General features: G+C 36.8%; 1 protein-coding gene across 3 annotated transcripts in view; it reads left to right on the top strand.

The window, feature by feature from the left end:
- Positions 1 to 12,766, top strand: part of TSHR (thyroid stimulating hormone receptor) — a 161,869-nt gene that overhangs the window by 85,911 nt on the left and 63,192 nt on the right. For all 3 annotated transcript variants that reach the window (XM_024736320.1, XM_024736321.1, XM_024736323.1), the window contains exons 2-3: positions 3,533 to 3,604; positions 8,949 to 9,023. In XM_024736320.1, the coding sequence (XP_024592088.1) occupies positions 3,533 to 3,604; positions 8,949 to 9,023 (147 nt within the window). The remainder of the gene's footprint in view (positions 1 to 3,532; positions 3,605 to 8,948; positions 9,024 to 12,766) is intronic.

Here is a 12,766-nt window from a genome sequence, read left to right as displayed (position 1 = left end):
AAGCAAAAAAAAAAGCAGTAATCACATGTCACAAAATTCTTTGAATAAAGTTCTGCTTTTGAAAATATAGACAGTGGAAAGAATATTGTGCATATTGTATCATTAGTAAGACAGCTGTACTGAGATACGTAATTCTTATCAGTGCATTTATATGGGTGGCTTTCTTTGATGAGAAATCTGGCTGAGAAGAATATCTTCTTTGTGCAATCAAGCAAAATGTTAGCATTTCAAAAATGATTGTCTTTTAAAACACGTTCTGCATGTAGGTGAGGAAAAAAAAATATTTCCCTTCTACTCCTCTAGGTTCTCAGCTAGGACTTTGTAACCAAACACAGAGTGGCAAGAGAAAAGCATACAAATATATTTAATGCAAGTTTTACATGACATGGGAGCCTTTATGAAGAAATGAAGACTTGAAGAAGTGATTAAACTTGAGCATTCTTATGCTAAGTTTAATGAAGATAGGAAAGTGGTGGGAAAATGTGATAGGACAAAGGGGTATGAGCTGAGAATAGTAAACTAGGGGAAACTTGCAAGGTCTGTTCATTCAGAATCCCCTCGGCATCCCTCTGTCTTCTGTGATAAGGCTGCTCCTTTCCTCCGGGGAGGGCACCTCTCACATGAGGGTCTTAGGGCTTGCTTCAGAGTGTGAAGGGGAGTCAGAGAATCCTTCCTACACCTCTGCTTCTCAGATTCCTCCAGCTTAAAGTATTCAGTATGCCAACACAATATGTTTTGGGACAGTGTGTCCTGAACTCCATCAACTACAACTAACTCAGTAGTAGGTAAAAGATCTTTGTTCTGACTTAAAGTGTGTATGTGTTTATGTGTGTGAAAGAGAAAGAGAGAATCCAAGAAACGTGTATTACAAATTTCAGAAATTCATATATTGGAAAACGATATAAACATTATTTGAAACTTTAACCAAAGGCTATTAAATTGAATTTAGATGTTATTTCTGTTCCAAGTCAAACTTCTCTGAAACCATTGTTACTCTAATTTTCTTTTAAATTAAGTATAGTTTCTTTACTTTTAAAGACAGAATAAACCCCCCAATTTTTAACCAATGAAAGTTACAAATTAAGTCCGCATTACCTACAAGCAGCGTGCAAAATCTTAGATAAATATGCCCTCAATATCCATGCCTTAGGACATGCTCTATAAGTAAGACTATCTGTGAGCTTAAGTAAGTCTCTTCGGGTGATACCCAACAGGTGTGTACCTTATCCTTTGTTTTTCTTAGGCATGGTCCAGTTTTACTGGGAGATTTTAGTCCCAACGACTTGTTATTCTCATTTCTTTTTAACTTCAGAAACTTGGATCTGGACCAACAGGCTTTTAATCAATCCAATTAAGGGAATGTAAGTGGGAGACCTGTGAGGGAGTACAGGTAATCTATGGGACCTGAATTTCTGGAATCATATGAAGGCATATTGCACTTTATGCTGAATCACCAGTGTTGCAAAGGGCTGACAATCTACCCTTTTATCATTCAGGTTGCCTCCCTCTGCCCCCTTTTATAAATTAATTTGGTTTTACTGAGGCTTTGATTAGGTAAGTTACAGATGTATTTCTTGATAGACAGACATGATGTACTGGGTAAAAGGAATGGCTATAAATAGGTCTTAGTAACGTGGTGATAAGATGTCAGGGGAGGGGAAGTGTTCTATGTTCCTGTGATTAGGTATTTTAGTGAGCCTATGCCTCTGGACTGTGAACTTCACAAGTGTTTCTCAGTTTTTTTCTCTCCCCCCTAGGTAGGACAGAATGGCTAGAGTGAGCTGGAGTTGTGTATTTCCCTTCCACAGGGTCTGGATAACTAGTTTCCCCTGAGGGTAGGCCTTGTTAAACAGAACAGAGTGCTCTGATGTACAGTTGGCCCTTGAACAACATGGCTTTGAACTGCATGGGTCCACTCATTCGTGGATTTTCTTCAGTAGTAAATACTACAACACTACTTGATCCAGCAGTGGTTGGTTGAATCAGCAGATGTAGAACTGCAGATAATGAAGGCCAACTATAAAGTTATACGTGGATTTCCGACTGTGTGGGCATTGGTGCCCCTAACTAACCCCTCCATTGTTAAAGGGTCAACTGTATTTCCAGATGGTTCCTTTTCCCCTCCCTGTGACAGAAGCACAAAGGGATTTTCCCCTAGTGTTTACTCTTAGAACCTTGTGGAACTCCTGGAGGTCAATCTCACAAAATTGTGGAGGTCTGCCTGTGACTAGGTTCTCCTAGAATTTCCAACTCTCAGAGTTGTCTGCACTGCACCTCTGGCAATTGGTCAATCACAGCTCAGGTTTTCCTACCCTACCCTGGCACTGGTTCCCCCTTATAGTTTTTGCTCACGAGTCTCTGCTCTGGGAAATAGGGACTCCTTGTATTTACCTGTCTCTCCAGTCCTGGGGACAATGGTTTGCCCTATGTCTTCCCCCGTCCCACAGATCGAAGAAGAGCTGTTGATTTTTCAGTCTGTTCAACTTTTTGCTTACTGTTAGGAGGGAGGGGTGACTTCCAGGCTCCAGTCATGCAGAAGCAGAAACGAGAAATTCTAAATATATTTCAATCACTGCAAAAATTAGTAGTTCAAAGAGTACATAGATCAAGGAAAGAAATTACTGAGAAAAAACCCTGCAGCCTAGGAGGAAAAATACACAATCTCAGTATGATGCCTTTTAAAAAGGTAGCAAATGAACAATGTGTAATTACCAACATTTAAATGGCAAAAACAGACCCGCGGAGGAGAGGATAAGCATGGTGAGGCATTGGCTTTTTGCAAAGCCAGCTTAGAACAGTAAGTACACCTTTCTCCATACAGAATTCTATTCAAGCAGTTGCTATAACAAAGAAAGACAATAAAAAATGGAGGATCAAGGTGGAGACATACTGGAATGCATAAAGAGGTCTCATTGAGTAAGGAAACCACTTTCCGCCTTCTGAAAAGTAACAAAAAAGCAAACTGGAAGAAAAGGCACAAACTTTTGGTTGCATATGCAACAAAGACATCATGATCCTGAGAAGAATTAGCTCCTTGTCAGTCATTTATTTCCAAACTGCAGCAAGTTGACGATAAGATCAAGGTAATGGTTGAAGAGACCTTTGCTTGGGCAAAAAGATTATAATCATACCACTATATTTGATCTTTAAGATATATCAAATGCATTTAATCCTCTTAATACATACTCTGGTGGCATTTCAAGATATTTCCATTGACCGTGAATTCAGTAGTCCTAAGAAACTTATGAATATATTATGTTGCCCTTCCATTAACAAATGAAATATGATGCTATACAAGGCATACTAGTTCACTGATAATTCAAAGGCAAAGTTTGAAGATTTATTGTCTGCATTTGATTCTCACTCTCAATTCTTGTTTTGTTGGGGGAAAAATTGTTTTCTTGCTTATGTATGATAAAATATACATTGTAAGGATCGTCATGCTTCTAATAATGTGTTCTGTTTAATTAAGGTGGGTTACTAGAAAAGTCTAATGATTTAAACTCTAATTGTGTAACTGTTATTTTCATAGGAAGTTTATAGAGACTCATCTGAAAACCATTCCCAGTCATGCATTTTCAAATCTGCCCAATATTTCCAGGATGTAAGTCCATTTTTTTTAATATAAAGAGAAGTTTGCAACTGTGACGTGTTATTTTCTAAATGTGTTCTATCAAGAAAAATACTTGTTATATATCGCACTTGCATAAGTCAATAACATTCTACATTTCCAATATATATGAGGTTTATGTACAAGATGTTTATTTGATTTGGCTACATATTTATTCCCTAATTCCTAAATGATTTTTTAAACCTAAAGTAAATTTAAATTCCTTTGGCCTTAAGAATTTAATAATTCTTGATGTATTTCAATATATTTGGAGATGTGGCAAAACCTTAGCCAGGAATCTCCCCATAAACAGATCTATATATCTATCTCTAATCTATCTATCCCAGTTACCAATTCTTGATTTTCTTTTCACCACTAGTACAAACGTTTACATTTTGTCATAAATGTAGCCAGTGATTTCAGACTTCTCACTTTAAAAAATAACTAAAATTAATTTGAAAATTTGAAATCGTAGAAAACTGAATTGCTATACACTCAAGAGTGAGGAGTAAAAGGGGTTCCATGTTGCATTGACAAAGAGTGTATGTGTCTGAAATGAGCCAGGTCTTTATTTCATTTAGTTGATTCTGACAAGCAATGCAGATAATCCAGGCCTACCAATGACATTACCACCAGCCCGTGTGGTCTCTGGCTAAATTTATTCATTTCATTACCATTTATTGAGTGTCCATTGCATCATGTCAGGAGCATTTGATGTTTTTGGTTGTCACAACTGGAGAGAAGGGTGCTACTGTCATCTAAGGGGTAGAGGTGAAGGATCTACTCAACATCCTACAAGGCATAGGATGCCCCCCACCTCCAACAAAGCATTATCTAGTCTACAATGTCAGTAGTGCTGAGACTGAGAAACCATCCCAGCTGAACATCTCTGCAGTTTTTTCTTTTTCTACCAGCCCTTCCTTTTTCAAATTCTTGCCTCCTTTGGTTTCCCTGCTGTTGTTCTCTCCCTCTTTTTAACATCTTACCCTGGCTACTCTTCCTCAATTTCCTCTCCTGGATTCCTATTTCATTTCATTTCATTTCATTCAGTTACTTACATACCAGTTCTTTGTTTATTTTGTCCTAATTCCTTTATACCCTCTGCACCTTGAATGAAAACTCCCATTCCTTTGGCTTCACTATTACCTAATACAACTAATTCCTAAATGAGTATCTCTAGCCCTGAGTTGTTCCTACAGTTCAGGCCTGTATTACAAACTTCCTTCCAAATAGTGTCACCTTGATGTCCCACAGACACTTCAAACAACATATCCAAAATAAACTCATCATCTTCCTCCTAAACTGTTCCTCTCTACTCCTTCTTGTAACAGCAGCACCATTTAGTGGTCTGAAAGCTAAAAGCCTCAAATTCCCCTTTAGCTCTTCCTTTTCCCTGATCTCCCCTATACAATTGCCTATTTGGTGGCTCTACTTGGCTATATTCATTCATTCATTCATTCAATGAATATTTATTGAGCCCTACTTTGTGCCTGGCGCTTTGCTAGATGTGTCACGTACAACAGTAGACAACACTTATGGAGCCTCCAGTTTCCTTCCTAAGAGAGTGATAAGTGCCATGATGGGGTCAGTTCTAGGGTGACCTGGGAACTCATATGAGAGGTCTGTTACCTGGATATGGGGTGGGGTCAGGGAGGGCTTCCTGGAGGAAATGGTGCCTAATTTGCAATGTGTATTATCTGGCCAAAAACCAAAAGATAGAAAGATAGTTCCAAGCAGAAGAGAAAAGGGATGTCAGTGAAGTTAAAAATAAGTTTGTTGAGGCTGGAGCTTAGGCTGGGAGTGGGGACAGTAGAGAAAAATAAAATTGGGAGGGAAGCGAGTACAGGGCCTTGTGAATCATTTGAAGGAGTTTGAAATCTTCCCTAAGGACCAAGCCACAGAGCGATTGTAAGCAGGGAAGTGAGAGAACAGAAGTTTTAGAAATATTCCCTGGCTGGGCTGTGGAAAAGGGGTGGAAGTGGAGCAAGGCTGGAGACAGGAAGTTAGTGAGGAGGTCGATGCAGTGCCTGGGGAGAGGGGACGGCAGGTTGAATGGTGAAGGCTGAGTGAGAAGAAAGAAAAAGTGGCCAGGTTTGAGAAATAAGGGAGAATGGACAAACTTAAAAGTTGATTGATTTTGAAGGGGGAAACAGATGGAGAATTTCAACGACATTTCTGACTAGGACACCTGTGTGGTTGATGAGCACATTTGCCAAGGTAGAGAAGTTTTCTGTGCATTTGCTGTGGAGGGACAGGGAGTAAGTTAGGAATTCAATTTGGGGCCTGTGGCATTTGAGGTGCCTTTGAGGCATCCAGCAGCTATGTCTAATAGATATCAGGATAAAATTCTTTTATTAATTCATTCAAGAAATATTTATTCAGTCCCTGGTATATATCAATCATTTTTCCAAGAGATAGGGATACATCAGGGAACAGATGCACAAAGAGCCATACCCCTGTGGAGTTCACATTCGAACGAAAAGAAATAGGCAAGGAACCAAAAACATAATAAATAAATATATTAATACAGAAGGGAATATGGATATGGCAAAAAGGAAAAAAAATCAAAGTAGACTAAGGAGAACTGGAAATTCTGGGTACGTAGGGGCACTCAGGAGAGATTTTGGTAGAGATTAAGACTTGAGAGTCATAAACAGGTAGAAGTAACTGGGACCAGGGAAAGGCATCAAAGAGAAGGAGAGGCTTAAAAAAATAACTGAAGAAAGAACAATTTTAAGAACATGAGGTCCCTAAGAAGGCAGGAGGGAATGGGGTCCAAATAGAGGGATTGACCTTTTACAGGAAGATGGACACCTTTTGTACTATAACGAGAAATAGTAGTTAGAGATGGGACAGGTACAGGTAAATTAATAGGCTTATTAGAGGGGGATTCCAGGAATTCTCATCTCAAGGTTTCAATATTTTCTACAAATTATTAAAAAGATTATCTATTAATATTTGGGTAGAAAGGGCAGAGTTAGAAATTTGAGAAGGTTTGAAATAAAATGATGGGCAATAAAAGGAGGAAGTTTGACTGGGATATTTAGGACATCCAGGCAGATTTGAAGGCCCTGATGAGGACTCTTCCAGGGAAACTATGTTTAGATTCTCCAGTCTGGGTTAAGTGTGCCCTGAACCCCATCAAAGAATTTATCACTCTACATGTTAATCCCATTTACCTGTCTGTATCTCCCACTACTGTGAGTTCCTTGAAGCTAGGGAACAGGTCTGAGTGGTCAATGCTCATTTACTGACATATAGTGAATGTTTAATAGATATTTGTTGAATGAAAGCATACACACATACCTAAATAATAGTTAGGGAGCTGTCACATCTGTGGGGCAAGAGATCACCAGGTAGCTTTGCCTGGAACAGTACAAATTCCCACGTATTATTCTGGCATAATTATTAATAGCACCCTGCATTAACTCACAAAAATATCCTATTTTGGATGATTAATGATATGGTTACTCTAGTTATTACATGAGACGTGCATGCTTAGAAGAAATATGAGGAAGAGGTGGGATCTGATTTTTCCTGATTATAAAAATGGGATAAGCAAGTAGGGAATCACTGCTCTTATCCCACTGAATAAATGGTTCCTATATGTTGTCTTCACAACCAAGCTACAAGAGTCCTCTAAGGAGGTATCATTCAGTTGGAGAAATTGGAACTTCAGTGATCATGACATGTGCTGAATGACTAAAACCTTAAGAAAGCTTTGCACCTCCTAAACTAAGAAATTCAGGAGAAAATTTGGAGCGATGGATATGATGCAAAGTTAGGAAAACAAGTTTGCAGCCTTCAAAATTAATCTTGTCCTTCAGATGGCTCAGCTTCATCCATCATAAATCCCCACAATCTCTACACAATAAACTAATTCTTTTCAACATCTTCAGTGGTTTCCTCTATGTTAGAGATATGATATTTGGATCAAAATAATTTATGTAATGTTATCCACAAGTGGCAATGACTTGGGAGACCTGATAAATCAAAGGATAATTGTTTAGAGAATAGATAATTCAAAACAGAAAGCACAGGACCTTTAGAATACACACAATACCCATGAGAAAAATGCTCAAATGGAACAGTCAGCACTCCTCTTATAAAAATTGTATTAATGAAAATATTTTACTGGCAGATTCAATTCAAACTATAGGCCAGTGGTTCTTAACCCTGCCTGCGCGTTAGAATCATCTGGGAAGCTTTGTAAAAATAAAAATGTTTGCCCCATCCCTTAAGTGCTCTGAATTAATTATCCTGGACCGAGTCTTGGACATCTTATGTTTTAAAAGCCTCCCAAATAGTTCAGTTGTATGGCCAGGGTTGAGAAGCTCTGCTATGGCCACAGGTGGACACCATCTGTTAATCATTAATTTTCCCAAATGTCATAGAAATGCCTCTCAATAAAAAGCAGTCATTGAATTTGGCTGCATTAGTCATTCTTATTACAAGATAGAATTTAGGAGACTTTTTGAAACATTATCCCTTATGTATTCTTGACAAGTTGTATTTAGAAGTTTCTCTTTTCTCCTTTTTAGTACTTAAAACTTTTATTTGTGTTGCCTTTCAATTACAAAGTTCAAAATACATATTGAGTTTTCAGCCTCTCAAAATCAAGAAGAGAAGTCTTGAGAGAATATATAGTCACCACCCTATGGAATGTTCCACTAGAGAAATGTGGCTTTTTCTTCATCTTCTTTGTAACTACATCTCTGACCTCATGCAATTAGCTACTCCATTAAAAATGCCTCTTATTTATTGGTGAATTCTTTTCTAACATCTTTCATTTTCTGCTATTTTGAGCAACTCACCTGTTCATTCATTCACTCAGTCATTCACTTAATCCATATTTATTGGAAGTCTACTACATGACAAGCAATATGAAAGGTACTCAAAATTCAGTGTCCATCAGAAACAGACAGTTCCCCATTTCAGAGAACTGGCACTCTAATGAGACATCAATCACATATCATCCAAACACTTGCAAAGTTTCATTGTGATAATTAGTGGAAGGAGAAGTTCATGGTGCCATGAGGATATACTATGCAAAATTTGACCTAATCAGGAAATTTGGGGAAAGCTTCTAAAGGAAGTTATCTGTTGAATGAAACCAGAAGAATGAATAGGTCCAATGAATTGGGAAACTTTCAGATAAAACAGGATCTAAAAAAAGTAATAACTAATTTTAACATAATTAGGGAGAAACCATGAGGGTTGTGCATGTTGCGTGACCTGGGAAGCCCCTGACAAAGAAGTTACATCAAAATTAATAGTATGTTTGCAGTTCACAACCCCACTAACTTTCTACTTTGTTTTATATTTTTGTGATGCTCAGCTACTTGTCGATAGATGCAGCTCTGCAGCGGCTGGAATCACATTCCTTCTCCAATTTGAGTAAAATGACTCACATGTAAGTACAATGAAAAGTGAAGCATAAATCCAAGCCACAGCCACTCTTAATTGATAATTTGGGGGCTCCAGATGGCAATAGCAACTAGAACATGGGTCAGAATTTCCATTTATATTCAATTCTTAACTTGTTCTCACTCTCAGTTTATGTTAATTCATCCTAATTCTAACTTGCATGGCTGGAAGTTAAAGACAAAATTAGAAGTCCTCTTTTTGAATTGTCATTTCTTTCTGTTACTACTGTGTCAACAGATTTCATTGACATGGATATCAGTAAGTCAATAAATATTTACTGACCACCTACTGGATTCCAGGGCCTGTGCAAGTTTCTGCAAAAACTAACTTTTTTCCCTCATTTAGGAAAGAGAAATGTAGCCTTGTGAGATTAGAACAGGAGTGGAGTTAAGAGCTCTGGCTTTGGAGTTGGTCAGAGTTGGGTTAAAACCCTGGTTTCTTTGCCTGTCATTGTCTAACCTTGATGTTCCCTGGTGGTCTAGTGGTTAGGTCACAGCAATCTCATTATCTAACCTTGGACATGTCATGTAATCCTTCCTAACCTCAGTTTCCTCATTTGTAAAATAATGGTAATAAGAGTTCCAACTTAATATACTTATTATAAATATTGAATGACATAATGCATGTAAGCATTTAGCACAGTGCCTCCCACATAAAACCAATCAATACACTTCATAAATAATTATTCTGTTTTTATTTCTGTAGTACCTTGCAACCTATAAAAAGTTTTACACAAATAATCACATTACATTCTTTTAAGCAGCCATGTATTATGAAATATTAACTCTCTTTTCTTGATGAAGAACAAAAATACTTATCATCTATGAATACTTAGTATGTTCTAAACATTATGCTGAACATTTAAGTACTTTATTTAACCTTCAAAAAACAACCCTGTGAAGTAGAGATTATCATGTGTATTATTTATTTAAAAAAAGCATAAATGTAGAGAGACTAAATACATTATCCTAGGTCACAGAGTTACTAACGGATAGGGTCAGAGGTTTTACATCATAAATATGTGACTCAAATCTTCTTTCCCTTATGTAATACCGTATGCTGCCTTTAACACATTTTTGACCAGAGACGTGTTACGGCCACAGGTATTAGTTTCTGCAAAAATCCCCCGGACAATAATGTGTTAAGAATACAGAGGCCCAGAAAGTTGTCTCCAGCTATGGTAGGCTAGCGGACATTATTATATCAACCATTGGTTTGAAAACAACTAGAGGAGCTGGAAAAAAATCTGTTTAAATGTATTTGAGTGTTATGAAGGCAGCAAGAACTTAAAGGGAGAGAAGCAAATCCCCAAAACAACATTTGATTACTTTCCTCTTGAAGTATTTTCTAAACTGTAAACAACAGCTGAGAGGCTGCCCAGGGGTTTAGGCAGTCTTATAGAGCTAGGGAAATAAAAACTGGAGTTCAAGGCTTACTAAAGAGATGGTTCCTAGTAAACACCCAAGGATTTTAGCTGGGATGCCAAAAAGAGCTTCATCCCAGAAGTATGGTATAATGGGAAATAGATCAGTCCTCACAAAGACTAAAGCTCAGCTTTCAATAAAAAATAACCAAGCATACAAAAAAAATTAAAAATAAAGAATTTATGGCAAAAATCAAGAGAAGGAAACAGACAATAGAAAATGATCCACAAGAGATTCAAATATTGGAGTTATCAGATAGACTTTAAAATAACTATGATCAAGACATTCAAAAATTTAATTGCCAAGAAAGAGAATTTTAGAATAGAACGGGAAAATATTTTTGAAAGGATCAAATGGAAACTCTAGAATTTAAAAATTCAATAACTAAAATAAAACCTAAATACATGAGTTTAACAACAGATATACATAGGTCAAAAGAGAGTAAGTAACCTAGAAGTTAGGTCAGAAGAATTTATCCAACCTGAAGCATGGAGAGAAAAAGAAATATGTGGCACACTAAAATGTCTAGCATACCTATTACTGGATCCCAAGAAAAAGAAGAGAAAGAATGAAAGAAGCAATATTTGAAAGAAAATTTCCAAAATTCATGAGACATCAAGTCACAAATGTAAGCAGTACTGCAAGCCCCTAAAGGATAAATACAAAGAAAACCACATCAAGGCACATCATAGTAAAAGTGCTAAAAAATCAAAGAAAGAGAAAATCATAAAAAGCAGCCAGAGGAAAAAAATACATAATACTTTCAAAGAAGTAACAACATGACTGAAAGCTGACTTTTCAACAGAAATGATGGAATCCACAAAGCAAAAAGTAAGATATCTGCAAAAAGGAGAACCACAAAAATAACAACAGCAAATATCAGCCACCCTAACAAAAAGATTCTCTGAAATTGAAGACAAAAGAAAGACATTTCAAGCAAACAAAAGCTGAGAGGATTCATCACCATTAGGCTCATATTAAAGAAACTGCTAAAGGGAATTATTAAGGCAAAAGGAATATAATCCTACCTGATAGCACAGAGGTACAGGAGGAAATGAAAAGCAAAAAACAAAAACAAACGAACAAAAAGAGCGAAATATAAATTAACCTCGACTGTACAAAACAAAACAAAACGTCTTATGGGGTTTAAAAAACAGGCAGTCTTTGCTCTGCACGATAGTGTTGGACCATAAAACTGTGCATGCTGAAACTGTGCAAAGCGATCTTAATCAATGAAAAAAAGATTACTTTTTGTGACAAAAATTCTTGTCAAAACATTAAAATCTCTCTTACTATTGGGTTATAAATGCATGGGGAAAGTAAAAATAGTAAAACTAATATTTTTAGCACATTGTAATTTTAAACGTTAGAAGCATTTAGAAGTAAAATGTTTTATTTCTTTCTAAAAAGCTTATCAAGAGTAGTTTGAATAGCACACACATTTTTCTCTGTTGTATATATAACTTACAAGAGAGTATCACGTCACTGTCTCGGCAAATTGTCATACTCCTTTCTAGGTCTGGATCAGCTTCCAATATCTATCCTCTGTTCTTTCAATGTCAAAATATTTCTGAGAGTCCCTTTAATGTAAGTTCTTTTTTTTATCAGCATCATTTCTTTGGGGACATCTTCATTCTTTTATTCACAACCACTTTTCTTATTTATGTCAATAATGCACCTTCACTTAAGTTCCTCTTATTAAATGTCTAGAGTCTCTCAAATGGTAGCAGTATGGATGTTCCCATGGTTAGCAGTTTCTATGATTCTATTTACATTTATTCAAATTTCACTTCCAGCACTATCACATTTTGTTTCTTTGTTTCTTCCATCTTTGTTGGTCAATTACCTCTTTCAATTATCCTCTTTTATAAAATGTTGTGTGGGTTTATCACTGAGAGTCATGGAGGCAACACAACCGCACACCTTATTGTTTGTGTATGAACTGAATAATAGATGCTAGGTGACCTATCACCAATGACTTTGAAAGGAGCAGTGTAATTGATCACCTATCATGATGTGCATCTGTTACTTACATAGTGATGCGTGGACTGAAGATCTGGCAGCAAAGTTCGTACTTTATGCAATTACTCATAGTTAATATATTGTGGTAACAAACTTGAACCATGTGGTTGGAACCAGTTATTATTTAAATTTAACTAAATAATGGTAACTGAACCTCATGCGTATGGGAACCATGCAAAGCAAGGACTGCCTGTATACACAGAATTCAAATACACAATAGCAAACAAAGTGATGGGAGGGTTTTAAATAGTGTTAATGCATTCTAAGTTCTTTGAATTGTCTG

The sequence above is a fragment of the Neophocaena asiaeorientalis genome, unplaced genomic scaffold (genome assembly GCF_003031525.2).
Source record: "Neophocaena asiaeorientalis asiaeorientalis breed wild unplaced genomic scaffold, Neophocaena_asiaeorientalis_V1.1 scaffold152, whole genome shotgun sequence".
Classification (NCBI taxonomy): domain Eukaryota; kingdom Metazoa; phylum Chordata; class Mammalia; order Artiodactyla; family Phocoenidae; genus Neophocaena; species Neophocaena asiaeorientalis.
Note: the sequence above shows the minus strand (reverse complement) of the source record. Positions and strands in the feature narration are given on the sequence as shown.